Source organism: Platalea leucorodia (assembly GCF_965183815.1).
Source record: "Platalea leucorodia genome assembly, chromosome: 7".
Classification (NCBI taxonomy): domain Eukaryota; kingdom Metazoa; phylum Chordata; class Aves; order Pelecaniformes; family Threskiornithidae; genus Platalea; species Platalea leucorodia.
The window spans coordinates 53,867,747-53,886,314 of NC_138829.1; the positions used below are offsets into that span (position 1 = coordinate 53,867,747).

The 18,568-nt window shown below is 40.9% G+C and overlaps 1 protein-coding gene across 1 annotated transcript in view; it reads left to right on the forward strand.

Annotated features, from left to right (window-relative positions):
* The window catches only part of TSPAN4 (tetraspanin 4), a gene marked incomplete at both ends in the record, with an annotated part of 200,788 nt that overhangs the window by 143,886 nt on the left and 38,334 nt on the right, over positions 1-18,568 (forward strand). The window contains one exon of the mRNA XM_082318322.1: positions 6,462-6,536. Coding sequence (XP_082174448.1) covers positions 6,462-6,536 — 75 coding nt within the window. The remainder of the gene's footprint in view (positions 1-6,461; positions 6,537-18,568) is intronic.

Below are 18,568 nucleotides of genomic sequence, written 5' to 3' on the forward strand. Positions count from 1 at the left end.
TTAATATGTGCCTTTGTTTTAAATCAGAATAAAAAGATAAATGTAATAATTGGGTAGTTGTGGGCCATACCAAGCCTCACATTCCCTTACATTTCTTGACACTGAGAAAGAATAACACCTTCCAGAATAAGATAAGGCTACATCTGGAGTGCTTAGCCCAATTTGGTGCTCCCCAGTAGAAGAGACATGTACATACCAGAGGAGAAGGAGTCCAATAGAGGGCCACCATGATGATTATGGGCTACATGATGTGCAAGGACAGACTGAGAGAGCTGGGTTTGTTCTGTCTTAAGAAATTAAAGCAAAGAGGAGATTTTATTCGTATCTTTAACTACCTTACGGTAGAGTCGAAAGAAAATACAGCTTTTGGAAGGATTCACAGGGATCGGACAAGAGGTAACAGACACAAGTGACAACATGGGAAATTCCAATTAGAGATACGGATGCTCAGAAGGTGACTGGACACAGCTCTGCACAGCTTCATCTAGTTGACTGTGCTGTTAGCAAGGGTTTGGACCAGATGATCTCCAGAGGCCAACCTGTATGTTTCTGTGATTTCAAGAGACTCTGTCTTCCAGCAGCCAGAGCTGGACTATTCTTGAAGACCAAAGTTATATATATACATGTTAGGACCAGGCAGACAAATTAAAATCCCTCCCAGGCTATGAAGTTAGAGTTCTCCTGGCAGACCAACAATTTTAGCCCAATGAATTCTCTGTAATTTCTTCTACCTGAGGTGCTTATTAATTAAGGAGTGAAATGTAATACTGAAATTAAAGCTGATCAGTGAGGACTTGGTAATCCAGCCTAACTAAAAGGCAAAATGCTTGACTGTATCAAACTTGCAGTTGATGTTACAGAGGAAAGATTGCCTGCAAATCTTCTTCTTTTTTTTTTTTTTTTTTTCTCTTCATCTTGGGAGCTGCTGCAGGCCAAGAGCAGTTAGCTTGCTGGAACACTTTCACAGGAGCAACCTACCTGCTCATGTATTTTACTTCATATTGTCTCTGTCAGAAGAAAAGCTGACTGTCCCCCTTGCAGACAGATTAACAGCATAGGCACTACGTGATGGAACACAGCACAGGCTGACTGTTGAAGTTATTTGTCCGGTTTCTTAGGTAGGTTATGCTAATTTGTAGGCCGTTTGGTCTAAACAAATTATTTGCTAAGCCATGCACTTTAAAACTGTTTTGGAATGTGTCACTGTTCCAAAGAGACTGCTGACTTTTGGGTCTTCCTACTACTTTCTTGCTGTTTGTTGAAGAGGATTTGAATAATACTTCACAAGAAACTTCTGTCTTCTGTCATAAGCTAAGTTGAGAAGAGGGTCTGACACACTGACATCTTACTGTCTCCTTCTGAGATAGGTTCTCATCAAACTAAAAGCATTATTTCAGGGATCAGTCTAAACACAGCATTCTTGATTTTGCCATCAGTTATATCATGTTTAGTCTTATAGCAAAATGTTAGTAGACTAACAAGATGATCACAGATTGGTTTTCATTGTACTTGGTCACTTTTGTCTTTGGGAGACTGTGAGAAGATCAGCTACTCCTGACGTGGAGAGATGGGAAATAGAACTATTGAGAAGATTTGGGAAGGAGAGGCAGTGGGGAAGCAAAAGACCCAATCTTGTGTATTAGTGTGTGATGCTCAATCATCATGCAGAGAGCCAAGTGCCTATAACATCTGAGAAACCAGAGAATCTTGTTTGTTTGGGAAGAAAATATAATTAACTGGTTGCTCTGTGCCTTTGTGAGCTGTGATGGAGATGTGCTTTAAATGACGTACAGAGGGAACAGTTCTTGCTTCTCCCACTGATATTAAGAGGCTGGGTGAAGGGACCCAGAACTAGTGGGTCAAAAGCCTAGTACAGCGCCAATGGGGATGGAGTTGCAAGTTGGGACCTCTTCTTCTCTAAGAGATTTTTCACTCTCTGACATCAGGAGGGTGATGCATAGCTATGAGGTAGGCTTGATAGCATTTGCATTCTACCTTTACTCCTTTAACGGGAATCTGTGGGAAAGTCGTGGGCTTTATAGAATATGAAGGTAAGTGCGGAGAAACTGGCCTTAGTTTTCTTAAGGGTTGGAAATCAGCAGTGGTAGCTAGACAGAAAGGCGTCACCTTACCTCCCTTCTCATCAAAACTTCTGTGGCGTTATTTCAGGTGTCAGTTATGAAAAGCTATGCAGTAGGAACCTCTCCAGTGAACCACTACGAGGTTGCATCCCACTATTTGACAAGTAGTGTGGTAAAGCACCTCTCTGTACGAGGTCAGATTAATCTTTTTTTTTATGGAGTTTTACATGAATGCTTTGCTTTGGGATTGTTGTTTCTCCATGCATAAATCTTTATTATACCAACAGCCTGCAGCCCCATTGAAGCAAAGCAAAACTCATTTTTATTCTTTGTATTTATCACCACAGTGAGAGAACTCATTTGAAAAGGAGTAGTGAGAGTTTCCAGCAGCTGCGGTGCGGGTTTGGGTGCTGTAAGCTTTCAGTGGGCTTTTGTTTCTCCCTTTTAAATTTGAATGGGATATGCCAATTGAGCATCATACCCTTTGGGATGATACTGAGGATGGAACTAAAAGTCAGCTTTTGTTGGAAGGTGCTATAGGAATAGAGGAGCAGGGTGTGCATGCATCCATGCATGCACTTTAGTCTGGTGGATCAGAAGATGTGCTGATGTGTGCAGGCTGTGCTTTGCAGCCATCTCAGTCTGAAGCCTTGATTTTTACTTTCTGACATGTTGGTTTGGGTTCAGGCAGGGTTCTTCTTTAGAGGGGGATGAAAAATATGCTGACATGGAAGTGCTGGTAGCTTTTACCAGGTGGTGAATTTGATGCCTCCACCTTGAGGTTGACCTCGCCTAATTTACGTTTGCAATAAAAGATACAGTGCATGTCTCTACTGTCTGCACACAGTGGGGTTACTGATACGTGTTAGTTATCTGTGATATAACAGTGTACTTTTTGTCAATGAATGCAAACAGTAAGAAAGATAAAAGTAGAGGTTTTATTTAAAAACAAAAACATTTTTTAATGGAGAAAAAGCATAATCCTACTTATCTAGGTTTTGACTTTCTGAACAGTGTACATTAATTTTGGTTCACTGTATGCCTTCCAAAATCTGCAGTGCATGAAACCCGATTCCCACCAGTAATAGCTTGGAGGAACCTCTGAGCCCGTGTAGGGAAAGACTTAGACATGGTACATAACCATCACTGAGAGAAGTTTTATTCTAAGATTTCCTAAATTTTGAGTGCTTGACTTCACAATTTTAGCATCTTTTACGATGGAAATGTCATACCTATTTCTCTAGTATGAACTGAAGAAGGCAGGAGCAGCACCATCGTGGTCTTGCCAGGACTGTATGCAGCAGCGTAGCTGGCAACAACAGCTGGCTGCTCTGGTCCTAAGATGAGGGTTTTAGCAGAGATGCATGACTTGGTGTTGCAGGGGAAAACACTCTTGAGTCATGAAATTTCACTTAATTTATTGCCAATTAAGAAAAACTTTAGTTACTGGTTCTGGTATTGAGAAATTATGACAAACAATTACACGCCTGAGAAGACACCTCAACTTCCCTCCAGACACTGTTCTTCCTCCCTTGCCAGTCTCCAGTCCAGTCCCTGCACATTATACTCAGTCATGGGGGTCAGCATGAGGTGCTTTCCTTTTCCTGCCACTCTTCTGTCTCTTGCTCTTTTTTTTCCATGTCTCCAGCACGGGGTCCTCCACAGGCCACCATCCTCTCAAAGGCGTAGCTCCTCCTGGGTATCCACGTGTGCAGGCGTCCCCTGCCGCTGCGCAGGCCTTGCCTTTTTATCTGGCATCTCCTGCCCCAGTTGGCTACTGCCAGTAGGTCCAGTTTCTTTAGAGGTGGAAGCCAGATTGTATCCTAAACCAAACCATTCTCCATCTGCTGTTAAAAACATTCTTCCTCAGGCTCCCCTTTCTCCTGCAAAGTAATTCCCTGGCTTCGTCTGTACTGTCTCTCTGCTGGTGAGCGCAGAGAAGGGAGGAAAGCTTTCTTCAGAGCACAGGAAAAACAGGTCCCTGAATTTTACTCAGTTCCTGGCCGTACCTGCTGTTTCAGGTGATGTCCTGTGAAGTGGGACTGGAGGCCATCAGCTCTGAGGGGATGGCAGAAAGGCATTGCGCACATGCGTGGGTGCCACAGGAGTGGGGAAGATGCTCTGTGGGATGGTTTGCGAGTTGTCTGGTCACACGTGAGCTGCGGGAAGGATGTTAACAGGCTTTTTGTGGTTGTAGACTTTGAAGGTTTTAGCTGCTGAGCCCTCTCATCTCTACTGGATGTGTGAAATGCAGTTTTTTGAAGACTAATAACATTCCCACAAAAATCCACTCATAGTTGGGTAAAACAAAAGGCATGTGCCTGCAATCAAGCTGCACTTTGTTTCAGGTCTCTGCTCTAAACACCAGAGCATGAGAGGATTTCAAATTAAGCCACCAGAAATTTAACCGGGGCAGAATAACATACTTTGCCCTGCTTCATTCCTAGAAGTAACTGAAGTGCTATTTTTGAAGTTCTTCCAAAAGCTTTTATCCTTTAGACAGAAGCAAGCTCAGAATATATAAGCATAGACAATTAAGAGTTGGCAAAATTATAAGCTGACAAAATTGGGGTCCTGTGGTAGGAAATGCTGATCACTTTGTAATGGGTACGAGTCCTTCCTTTGTTCTAGAAATTGCCTAATGTAATCCAGGCTATGCCAGTGAATTTCACAGGGAGATGGTGGTGTTCGCATGCACATTTTGGAAAAGCCATGCTTTATGCATGAGCAAAAAAGTACCCCACAGCCAAATAAAATATAGCAAAGTATCTCTGCGTCTTTGCAAAGAGTGATGTGCTTTCTCCTGTTTCAATTAATGCTATGCAGCAGACTAAAATTGTAAATGTAAAAAATAAGCAAGCTGCACCAAGGCTGGTTTGCAAAGCCATACAGAAGGTCAGTGTTGGATGGTAATGATATGGAAATCAGCTTGGATCACGAGCGTGGATGAGTTCTGTGATACAAAACTGGGCGGTAATAGGATCCAGTATTAGGGTCAGGCAGATGTGAAGCTACTAGTGATGAAGATTTGAAAATAAACTTAAATTAAAGATTTGTGGGGCAAAATGCAATGAGTTCTGTAGACAGTGTAATTGTACTAGTGGAAAAAGGTATTTTCCCCCTCTTGACCTTTTGCCCTCCATTCAGTCACAGAAATCCATAGGTTCAGAGGTTTGGTTTTGACTTACCGGGCAGTGAAGAAGCTCTGATAAGGCTTTGTAGCTATTAAACTTTCATAGGGTTGCAGCCTTGTGGTTGAAGCTAAAGAGATGGTAACTGTTTTTTTTTTCTCTTGGGGATAGAATTTCAATTAAGTCAGTGTTGCTCAGTATTAGAATTCCAGCCTTGCAGGCTGCTAAGTGTATGGAGCTTGTGTTATAGGGAGCGGGACCTTTGCCTGAGCCTAAAAAGTTTCCAAAACTGCTCTCTCTCCTTTACCCATCTTTGCAAAACTCCGTTTCATTTAATGCTCTGATAATGCTTGTTCTAAAGTCCATGCAACCGCTGTGTTGATGCTGCTGCAGGCCTGTGCTGCAGACCCATCCAGCATCTTAACAAAAAGCAGGAGATACGGTTTTTCAGAAGTGTTTAGCATTACCAACAGTTCCTCTCACTGAAGTTGATCAGAGCTGAGGGCTTTAGAGAATCCACCTGAAATCCTTGTGTTAAAAGTTTTTTATCCACTCCTTTGAGCTTTTGACTACTGGGTTTTAGACAGTTCTGTGGCTTATGAGGAGGAAAAGAGATGGACCGACTTTGCTTTGATGTCTTCAGTACAAATCGGCCTCTTTCAGCTGAAACCTGTGGGTGATTTGTGTAGCTAGGTGAAACTGCTTGTAAAGCTAACAAGCTTTTTTCGTGTGCCTTTCACTTCTCCCACAATTCCCTTTGAAAGGAGCTATGACTTTATGGTTTACGGACCAGGCTACCTTCTCTTGCAATGGGAAGTCTAAGCTGTGGATTTCGCTGATATCTTGTTAATTGGAAAGATCTGATGGGAGGAAAAAAAATAAAGAAAACCTAGCCTGGGAAGAGTCTTCAAGGGTTACTGTCAAATAGAGCACTGGCCTGCTGGGGGGACAGATCTTTGTGGGGTTTTATGCTGGTCTACTGAAGTCAGTGATATAAATGAGCCATACGTATGCCCAGATATGTTGTGTTTCCTGACTAGTCCTTTACCTGCTTTTTTAAGTTGCTGCATGTCGCGTGCCTTCTGTTCTGTGGTAACATAGCAGCTTTGTGTCTTGCTGCCTGTATGACTCCCGCTCCCCATTCTGCATGATCTGCCGAATGTACTTATTGTGCATCCAGAAAAAGACAAAATAGATGTTGATAGTTTTTGCTTTTTGTTTTTTCCCCTGTCCCTTCTTCTCTTGACAGTTTTTTATCATGCTGTTAATTATATTTCTGTTGGAGCTCACTGTTGTGATTCTGTTCTTCGTCTACACCGACAAGGTAAGTCAGATTCTTCATTTTTCTTTCCCCTTCAGCAATTTTTTATGCCCCTTTTCCCTATAAATAAATCATGAAGCACTTGGCTTGGTATGCACATCATGCTTCTGTCTTCCTTGAGACACCCCTCTCAGAAGGAGCGCTCTCAGAATGCATAAACATCCTTGCAGGACTGGGCTCCCTTGCTTGCTCATGTGTACAACTCAAGGTCGCAGATATTGCCAAGTGCATCTGCCATTTAAAAAAAACCCAAACACCAAAAACCCCCACAAAAAAGCGAAGAAGCCAACGAGCCTTAGTAGGAAAATGTAGGAAGAGACACCCTTGAATGAATAGGGTTTTTAAAAAAATATGTTTACAATTTAAGAGCCACATTAATGTTGTTACAAAGGAGGTGTCCTTAGTGCAGGCAAAGGCAGATAATTCATTATCTTTCCAAGTTCCTCCTTGCAACGTATGTGTACTTAGATTCTAGTGGAAAGCCAAGGTAAATGTATAAAAGTTTAATAAACAAAGCTTTTGTTTGTGGTTTCAAATTTTACTTATGTTTGACCTTTGTTCCTATGCTTACTTGGTATTTCTGTTGTAAGGGCAAGATTGCCTATCTGAACTATCTTTATCCTTAAAATAATTTTTCTAAAAAAAAAAAAAAATCTTATATGAATAAATCCAAAAGAAGGGCATAATTGTGCATAACCTGCCTATTCAATCAAAATCGTCAAAGTCTCTTAAAACTGAAGACTAAGGAAGCTTGAAAATCACAGGGTAGATGGCAAAATTTTACCATGAATTAACAGTCATCAGGTACACGACCAATAAACAGCTTCTTTTGCAATGGAAAGACAAAATAACAAAAAATAAATAAAAATTAAAAATAACCACACGAAATATCAAAATAAAATGAAGATTAACAATAGACCTAGTTATATTCAGTATGTTTAGCAATAACCTGGATGAGAATTGGATAAGATGTCAACATTACTTTCTAGAAAGGCTCTGAATTAATTAATGAACATTGTGAGTGATTGTCAGGTGCACTTCTGAAGGACTGAAAAGAGCTAGGTTGCCGGATGTCATGTTGTAGCTGGAACATGGAATTAACTTGCAAGGTAATTAAAGTAGAAGGGGCAATTTAAAATTACGTGTATGCACTATTAGATTCTGAATTACTTGTAACCTCTTGGGAGAAAGATCTACACGTCATACATGACATCTTAATAAAGGCATCTACTTAATATGCAATGGGCCTCCAAAACCCAAATACAACAGTTGGCATATATTTAGAAAGGGAATCCGTTAGAAAATATAATCATGTCATTGTATAAATTGACTGAGTCGCCTCACTGTGAATTTAATATTGAGTTTTGGTTACTTCATTTCAGTGAAGGGTAAAAGAAATTATTAGAAGCACTAGAAAGATGGGAGAGAGCAGTCATGAAGAGGGATTATGGAGACTACCCTGATTCAGTTTGGAAAAGGAAAGAGATCCTCTGCTTAAGAGATCTTAAGAAAAGAAATGATAGCAGTTTCTAAAATAATGAAATATGAAAGACCTGTCTTGAACACAGAAGAAATACTTGAAAATATTAAGTAATAGGTTTAAAAGATAAATGTTTCTTATGCTCCACATCATCATCTTGTAGAATTCCCTGTTGTTGGCTGTTGTTGAGGCTTATAGTTCAATAAAGGTGTGGGTATGGAGGGAAAAAAACCCCAACAATTAAAGATTTTTATTCATGAAGCAATCAGCGCTGTTATGTTGACAAGTATGTCACAGAGAATGTTGGTCCTTACTCTTCAGAGGTAAAAATAGTGAAAAAGTTTCAGGAAGGATTCCTTCCCTGCTTCAGCCTGTTGTTTTGCGGTGGTTTTTATTTGTTCTTAATAAAGAGATCAGGAAATTTAACTTTCCTCTGAGTCACGTACTGTAGGTTGATGCAGGAGGTACACTACCGTTGTCTGCAAGATCAAAACAGAGTCTAAAATATGGGCTCCAGTTCAAGTACATTTTTACTGAGTTAAAAAATTGCTGTAGTCTGTGTATTGCAGATGATCAAATTTGAGGCTCTTAATGTTCCTGCATGACTTTAAATCCATGATCTTATACTGAGGAAATCAATAGTTTGTCTCTGTGTTACAGTCCTGCCTACAGAATAAATAAACCAGCAGCAACCTAAAACTTGTATTTTTGTACAGCATGCTTAGAATTTGTGTGCTGGCTTTCCTGATGTGAAGAACAGTATTGACACATGTACTGGTATGGGGCAGTAGCTAACCCAGACAAGTCCACCACAGTAATTCAGTTAATGCAGTTCCTTGGAAATTCAGTGAAGGAACAATCTACACTAACACTTGCACATCCAAAGAAAGTAACATTAATTTTGTGCGCAAAAGCAGAAAAGGACTGTACAGATTAAGACTTTGAGGGCTCCTGTGTCATTCATTCATATGTGTATATATATATATATTAAAAAAAACATCAGTTTTTTCAAGTATCTGGTAGCTTTCTGTTAATTAGGAGTGTATGTACACGTAAAATTCTTCCCAGGATAAAATGGGTCCAATCGTTATTTTCTGTTTCTGGCTTGAGAAGAGGTTGAATAATGGATTCCCTGGTGCTTTTCACTTACTCCTACTTTGTCAAGTGGAAGGACTTTGGAGTGGATACTTCGTCCCTTGCTATGGAGTTTAATCAATCCTCTCCTCTTCCTGTGAAGCAGGGCGGTGATATTACCCTATTTAGGTGGAGAGGCAGGAGCTGAGAGAGTTGCCCGAGACTCTGCAGGCAGCTGAAGCCAGTTCTAAATGTAGAGCTCTTGGTGTTTTGGTTGATGGCAAGGGATTTTAGAGACTGAGCTGTGGTGACGGCGGGGCTGGGTATTGCAGCTGACTTAAGAGCACTTGTCCAGTGAACTATGTCCATTTTTTTTGCTTCTGCTGTAGAATGGGCACAGTAGCAAGCTGGTGCTTGCACCGCAATATCAGCCGCGAGGTGAGTGCGCATCCAGGTGCATGTGGACACAACGCACGGGCTCTCGAGCTGTGAAGCAGTCTCTCTGTATCCATTGCTGGGACTGTTGCTTTAAGCATATTAATTATTAAAAAGCATCAAGACAAAAGTTCTTTACAGCCATTCACAGATAGGTTTTTGGCATAGCACTTTTGCTGTAGAAGAGCGTGCAGCTGTGGAGGTGGACAGGACAGGCTGCTGGGACTCAAGCCTAGACTGACCTGTTCTCATTCATCAGCTTGGGAGAAGCCCCAAAATTACCTCTGCGTCTCGTTCTAGTGACTTGGCAGCAGCCTCTCTGAGCTTTTAAGCAACCAACTTGCTCCCATGCCCTAGAGTATTATCTTCCCTTTTCTTGATGGAGAAATGTTTGTCTTGATCTCATCACATAAATGCTGCCCTGGACTTCACAACTCTTTCACTGAACTGGCTGTGTGGTCTGATGTTGTAAAGAGGGAGGGGCTTGGAGAAAGCTCAGGAATACATAGTATAGGAAGGAAAAGGGGTAATGCGTTGCTTCTTGGAGGTGCACTGTGGCAGGGCCTGAGCATACACCTCGTTCCCTATTCCTCCAACTGTCCTGGCTGGTTACATTGCAAAATATGAATCCCTTGAGTTCTGCAGAAGTGAAATGTGGGTTGCGTGGAAATAGGATGAGGAAATGCATTCCTATGGGATGGTTGTCAGGAAAAATATATAGCACTTTTATTTTGACCTGGCTGTTCCCAAAGCAGCAGAGTGATTGGTTCATAGGCTGTCTGCAGCTCTAAGTTGGCACCCGAGGGACTTGGGGGCTCCTGTTGGTGTTTGTGCATGTTCATATGCAAGTTCCCGAAGTGTAGCTTTTTATTTTTTTGAGAGTAGAAATATCAGCCCAAGAGATCATAGACTCATAGAATCGTTAAGGTTGGAAAAGACCCTTAAGATCATCGAGTCCAGCCGTTAACCTATCACTGCCAAGTCCATCACTAAACCATGTCCTCGAGCACCATGTCTATCCGTTCTTTAAAAACCTCTAGGGATAGAGACTCAACCACCTCCCTGGGTAGCCTGTTCCAATGCTTGACCACCCTTTCAGTGAAGAAGTTTTTCTTAATATCTAACCTAAACCTCCCCTGGCGCAGCTTGAGGCCGTTTCCTCTCGTCCTATCACTCGTTACTAGGGAGAAGAGACCGACCCCCACCTCGCTACAACCTCCTTTCAGGTAGTTGTAGAGAGCAATAAGGTCTCCCCTCAGCCTCCTCTTCTCCAGACCAAACAACCCCAGCTCCCTCAGCCACTTCTCATAAGACTTGTGCTCCAGATCCTTCAACTTCGTTGCCCTTCTCTGGACACACTCCAGCACCTCGATGTCCTTCTTGTAGTGAGGGGCCCAAAACTGAACGCAGTACTCGAGGTGCGGCCTCACCAATGCCGAGTACAGGGGCACTATCACCTCCCTGGTCCTGCTGGCCACACTATTCCTGATACAGGCCAGGATGCCATTGGCCCTCTTGGCCACCTGAGCACACTGCTGGCTCATATTCAGCTGGCTGTCAACCAACACCCCCAGGTCCTTTTCAGCCAGGCAGCTCTCCAGCCACTCCTCCCCAAGCCTGTAGCGTTGCATGGGGTTGTTGTGACCCAAGTGCAGGACCCGGCACTTAGCCTTGTTGAACCTCATGCAGTTGGCCCCGGCCCAACGATCCAGCCTGTGCAGGTCCCTCTGTAGGGCCTTCCTATCCTCCAGCAGATCGACACTTCCACCCAACTTGGTGTCATCTGCAAACTTACTGAGGGTGCACTCGATCCCCTCATCCAGATCATCAATGAAGATGTTGAACAGGACCGGCCCCGGTACTGAGCCCTGGGGAACACCACTTGTGACCGGCTGCCAACTGGATTTGACTCCATTTACCACCACTAAATTTATTTCAGGCTAAATTTATGCCCCCATTTGAAGCAGTCCAAACTCCAGTGACATCGCTAGAGTCATGTGAATGGTTATGTGAATGGCCACCCATCTATAGCTTGAATGTTCTCTTTAGTATGTTTTATTTTGATTCCATTAATACAGAGCAGCATTTGACATTGTTAGAAGTTGATCATTTCTATGTGAGGCTCTGTATGTATTTATAAGAGATCCATGGAGTACTGATAGGGTTAACCTTAATTTTATTGTGATAAAGAGAAAGCAGCAGAGCCCTATCCTGTCAGAGGCTGGATACTCCTTATATTTCTCAACACCTGATTGGACCCTCTTAGAATATAAATTATGCTAATAAAATGCATAGTCTTGTACCAGTTTTAACTTGTATAATCCTTCTGGTTTTAGCATCTGTATTTATTTTTACTGTGATGATTCTCCTGGAGGCACAGAAAAAAAAGTCTGTATTTACTTTTTGCAGCTGTAATACATCATTTTTTTTTAGTAGGTTTGTTTGTTCAGATGTCTGCATTTTTTTCTGATTTATGGGCAGAGCTATGGTGCCGCTATGTAATGCTCACAAATGGAAGAACATAACTAAACCACCATAATGTGCTTTTTTTTTCCTTTTCTTTTTGAAATGTCGAACTGAGTAACATAAGCCAGTTTAAGGAATCACTGACTATGATATTTGATTATGGGAGTAGTTACTGCTATTGGCAACTCAAAATTAAGACCAGAATTTTCAATAAAGATTAGGCCATTAACTCACTTGGGGTCCCTGTGAAAATTACAGCTTAAATTCCATGCCTGCTTAGCTGTGTTGAAAATGGCCCCCAGAATGGTAGAGGATTGAAAAATAATGGCAACTTCTGTTTTTCATGAGATGTGTGAAAATGCTTGTTTTCTGTGTCACAGTAAATTGTAATGAGTTCCCCTATAGCTTTTACTGCTAGCTTATAAAAAATACGGTCTGTAGATTGATGCATTTCTTGCTTTATTTCTCAAAACATTTTAAAATTATTGTAATTCCTGATTGATATTTTGCCTGGTCCCATACAGATTATAGACAGCAGACTAGAATGTAGTGGGTATCATTTCAAGTATAGCTCAGTCCTCACAACCTCTTTCACATTTGGCTTTAAAGACAAAGTGGGAAAAACTGAATCTCTTCCACCTTCTGCACTCATGAGCAGTTGCTCATAGAAATGATGTGATGCTGCTGAGCCACTCACCAATATGAGGAAGGGGCTCACAATCAAACTGAAGAAATTATTTATACAGAAAGTTTAGTTCAAACTTACTGCAGAAACTGTTGTTCTCATTGAGCTTCTGTCCAGAGAGCTTAAAAGTTTTCCATGTTTGTCTTTGACAGAGCTTCAGTGGAGCAGGATGTCTGCTCAGGTAACAAAATGCCTCGTGTTCCTAGTCAGCCTAGCACGCAGGGCTGTGCAAGGTGCACACAGAGAAGATGTTAATCTTCCTGAAAATGGAGAAATGGAGGCTAAAGTGAAGGGACAAGATCATCCAAGTTGTATGCAGTTTACAGATGGTCTTAAGTTACTGGAAAACAACAGGCTTTGGAAAGACCCACAAAACTGGCAGGGTGGTCACTCTGCACCACTGTTCAGTCAGATGGCCTGCCTTTTCTGCCAGTGTTTCTTCATCAGCATTTGACTTTGCCTACACCGTCCCATGGTCACATGTTTTAAAACTTCTTACTGTTGAAGCTTTTGAGTGGTGGTAGAAATATTGGGTCCCTATACCCTCCTTTGCCATGGTGAACATAGCTGTTCCTGCTGCTGTGCAAGGCTGGGAGAATCTCAGAACAATATCTGCGTGGGTAGTATCTGTGTTTGTCGGCATGCAGAAGGCTCTCAAGAGGACAAGGCCATTTTTAATTCTCTATGGTATTTCTGCGGGGATGTGCTGCATTAATATAACATGCTTCAGAGCGTGCAAGTCCTGGTATGTGTATGCAATGGTTTCTGAGCAGTCTGTGCGTTAATGCTTTATTTTTCAGTTAGAGCTCCATTTGTTTTGTTTTTAAAAGAGCTCTCCACACATTTAGTAGTTCCTGGCATATAGCATCTCTCTGGCAGTGTTCTGGAGTTTCGTTTTTGCATAAGTGCTGACATAGCCAAAAGCTATTTCTCAGATAAACAGGACTAGCATTGCAGGCGGATGTGGAGGAGTCTATAGATTGTCTCCTGGACTGCGCTGCGCTGCAATTATTGCTCTGTGAGGGTGATGTGTTAGCCCTGGTCAAGTATTTTATTTCTCTAATGCAAAATAATGTTATATAAATGGTGATATAAAATAAGAGAAGACAGAAGTGTCTCTGTGGTTTATTTTACTTGGTAATAAGCTTAATTTTAACTAGTTTATTAGCATTTCGGTACTGGTGTCACACAATAGGGAGTTGCAGAAATTTCTTCAAAAGAATTTAATTATAACCAATTCGTTTTGGCTTCTTTTCAGCAAAGCATTCAGGCATAGGTTTAAATCTGTCCCTATTCAGAAGATAACTTAAGTGCATGCTTAAATCCATGTGACATGTTAACCATATAGTGAAGTCTTGTCAAGGTTGAAATGCACCTTTTGTGTCTCTCCTTTAAAAGAAACATTGCTAGGGAAATGCTAATGACAGGGAAAAATTCTGGAGATTGTAAAGATGCATCACATCTTTCACTCCATAGGGAATTTAGTGAAAAATAATGAATGTTTGCTTTAGAGCATTATTGGTTATCTTTTTCTATTTGTTCTGAACAGCTTTGCATTTAGTATTTTGAACTTCAACAGATCACTTTAACCTCTTTTTAGGCAGGATGAGATGAGGGGGATGGAATTTATTTGCCTGTGTGGCTGAAAAAAGCAAACACACCAAAGGAAATCCCGATAGTTTCACTAATTCATTTGTCAAAGGAGGATTTCATTGAAAGTGCACCTCTAAAATGCTATTAACAGGCTTGTTGAAGGATAGCAAAGTATTGATGAAAAGAATTAAGTGCATGCTCAGAAATAGGTGTTATTTAGGAACGATAACTGCAGATAAAAAGCATTACAGCTCCCCACTGGGAACTCTTGATCAATGGTTGATCAAGGCCTAATTGATTCCTTGAATAAAGCGTTAGCAGGGGAATGGGTGTGGGGAAAGGAAAATCAAACTCTCCTAAATTAAGCTCCATGCCTAACACAAATACTCTTTGTAAAGATTAGATAATGCAGTAGCCTGTCAGCTCTTTATGCCGTGTATCTTCCTATTTTGGCTGAGTTCAGAAATGAAGATGAATGTAGGTGTGTCATCCTAGTCAGTACGGATTTTTGTTCATATTTCAATGAGTATAATATTTTTGATGTTGTCCTGATGCCCAGTTTGGAATAGTGCTTTTTCTCAGGAGAAATCCAGTTCCAACCTCCAGCCTAGCTGACTGGGAGATTAATTCCCAGAGCTGTATAGATGAATCAAACACAGCTGCTGCTGCCATTGTGCCTGGCTTAAAGCCAGCCAGATCTATCTTTTGTTTCCTGACATTACTAAATTCATCTGAGGGTCTCCTGATAAATATTTGGCAATGGATCAGTTAGCCTACAACAGAAAAAGATGTATCTGGGCTTCCTTCTTGCTGGTTTGTAATCCCTAATTATAGGTTAATTCATAATCTCAGGAGCATGTCAGAGTATATCTTTGTTGTGGGAGCACTTTTATGATGATTTGTTTCTCATACCCATGTCTCAAGTTTCAGGTTTCATAGTAGACAAAATATGAGTGGTGCAAGTCTTCAGCCAGCCTCTCCGAAGGAAAATTCTAGAACAGTAATGGTGGTTATTAAATACATTGCACACCTGCATGCTTTTTGTCGAGGCATCTTAAAGCACATTACAAGTGGTGAGTAAGTAGTTCAGCTCCGCTTTTGCTGACTGGGAGAAGTGATGTTGAAGGCTAAATCCTGAAGGTGCAGTGTCTCCTTGGAAATACTTAGTGCTCTCATGTCCAAATGAATGTAATGGGACCTTACTATTCCAGAGGGCAAGTTTTTACGTGACTCATCTGTGGTCAAATAAGAAGCCATTTCAACATCTAGGTGGATCAGGAACTGAATGCACGGGGGTATTCAGTGCTGATAGAACTCAAGTGAACGGCACTGGTTTACATCCATGTGATCAACACTAGTTTTAGCTGGTGACTGACCTCCCCCAGTTTTGCATCTGTTCTAACTGATGGTACACATTGTATGCAATTTTATTTGAAAAGGGAAGAATAGGAGAAAGAGAAAAGAATGTTTTAGAAAGGTGATAAAATAAATAATTAAGGCAGCTTTAGACATTTAAATACAGGCAACATCAAATGCAGAGGGATGACTGAGGCAGTATATTGAAACAGACAGCACATTTTTTATTCATTCTACGAACATTTTTGATGTGTCACAATGTATCTCAGAAAACATCAGAAAATGACAGTAAACTAAATGTTTAACATTTTTCACATATACAAAAAGAGAAGGGAAGATGACTTTTTGTGTTATCAGACTGTAAAGAGGCCAATAGCATACAGTCCTTGTCTTGGATTTGTCAGCTGCAATTGAAGAATAATGTGGTGGGTAGACCACTTTATTAGGTATAATTTGCAGCTGAAGTTCTTTCAACTCTTCCTTTTATTTATCTCAGCAGTGGTATACACAGAGTGACTCCTAGTTGAAATGAGGAAAGAGATCTGTTGATCAACAGCGCTAAACCATTACTGGTTCTGGGTTCTCTTAGGGTGGAGTGTGTTGACTTTAAGGCCAGAAATCATGTTCACGTGCTTTATATTACCCCAACTCCATGACACGTACAAGGCATCCACTGTATAGCATAGCTTCTCATTGGAAATATTGCTGCATTGCAAGACAGTGTTGTCTTTCTGGCTGATACTTGTGGGTTGAATCCTTGCTGCGAAGTTCAGCGGTAGGAAGGAGGCTCAGCAAGTGTTCTAGACACCAGCCATTGTACCTTTTGAAATACATTCCCAAACTTACAAAGCCAACATAATCAATGGTGATTAGCAATCAATGGTAATCAATACCTGCTTGATACCAACCAAGTATATCTGTAATAATCTTTAATAAGGACTAATTATCTTTAATCATTTGGGATCTTGGGCTCCCTGAATCTTTTTACAAATGAGCACCAAAATCAGTGATTGACTTGACAATAGGAAATGACTAGAGAGAAGTAGATTTTGTATAAAGGGATGTATCTTAACAGGAAGCAGAGAGAGAACTTTATTTTACAATTTCTGAGTGCACACATTTCCTACTTGAAGCTTTCAGTGCCTCTGATAATTTGGATGATGGTAGTATAACACAATTTTGCTACAGTGTCCTGGCATTAGCAGTGAAGGAGGCATGTACAACAATTGTTTTAACCATGGCACAATATTAATTCACTTTGTTGTACTGCAGTTATTTTGTGTATCCTCTTCTATGCCTTTAAATTGCAGGGGAGGCATCCTTGAGAACAGAGAATTCTCTTATAGGTTCAGTTCTTTCTTGTTGAAACCCATTCATTTACTTTTACACTCCCCCTCCTGCTACTAATTGTCTTTGATACAATTTCTTAATGATTTTTTTCTGTGATAGATTATTGAATTATTATACAGCAATATACGTTTTTATTTTCTTGCTTGCTCCATTTTGCACTTTACTGCCATAAGCCAAGGATGTTGTTGCTCTGCCAGACGTTCTTGCCATCTGCACCTTGCCACTCTGAACCACAGGAAAGCAGAACAATACATGTCATCATCTTCAGCTGTGCTGATGTTGCCTCTGTTGACAAAGTCCTAACCTCAGCATTAAGGAAACCTTTTCAGAGGTCACCTTGAAAAGCATATTGAAGTGCAAACTGAATTGCCTGTTAAAAATTGGTAAATTATGTAAATGAAGCAAAATGGAAGAGATTCAGAAGATCATTTAAAGATATTTAAGAAAACAACTAAAAAGTCTTTCTCTAGAGAATAATGAAAGTAGAAAGTCATGAAGCACGTAAGAGAAAAAGATTTTGATTCAAAACCAGATGTTTGTTAGATTTATCGCACAAGACATTTAGTTTTTCTTTTGAAAATTCAGGACCAAAGGAGTTGCAGTAAGATTTGAATTAATCAAAATTGTTGAAGGGATATTGAAAAGCTGTGAAGAGAATCAACGTTATTCTCTATACAACATGGCACGCACAAGAAAACATCCTGCAGATTTCTTTCAAGTCCACCTTTTTCTCGATGAATGGGGAATGCATTGTAGTTGGCAGAAAAGCAGCTGAATACATTCAGACAAAGAGAAGCAATGTTTTTTTCAAGGTCAGGTAGCTTGGGAAAAAAAAGAAATTGATTTTCTTTTGGGGACTGTGAAGAAAGCAGGAGGAGAATGTGTTGCATACCTTGAAGCATGTTGAGACCAGACTGGTATTTAAGTAAACGTCAGTGGAGTGCCCTTGGTGCTACCACTACTGCTGGTGGCCATTCAGTGGCCAGGTGTGGCTTCCCATAGCTAGGTGTTCTCAATGGAAGCCTGGTTCGTGCTGTCTTTGACACTGATTTATGTACAAATGGCAAAGGCAGCTCTTTCATAATGACTGTTGTTATTGCAGAAGAGCACTGAGCAATGGGGATTGCTTTTCTGATTGCCTATCGTAAGTTTTCTCTCTTTCATGTAAGTGTCAGTTTTCAGGTAGGAGCGTCAGAGAGATGAGTAAGACTAGGACACTGGAATGGCTCTCTGCTGCTGGATATCACAATTTTGCCATATCCATTTTAAGCCATTTAGGTGTTTAGTTACATGATACAATATCAGGTGTCAGCACAGAATGAATATACAAGTTACCACTTTCTATATGGTAAAATCCTGGCCCCAGTGAAGTCAGTGGGAGCTGTGCATTGTCTTCCATGGAGCCAAGCTATTATCCTTAATTTTAGGATTTTTGTAATCTCCTTCCCACTTTCCCACTTGGTGATCCAAATAATGCTCACTTGAGTGTGTGAGATGGTGTATTACAGTGCTATAGGAGATTCCTCTGCATGGCAACTGCAATAGTCGGCGAGTTTTATTCTCTAGCATAATGTCTTAATCCTGCAATGCAGAATG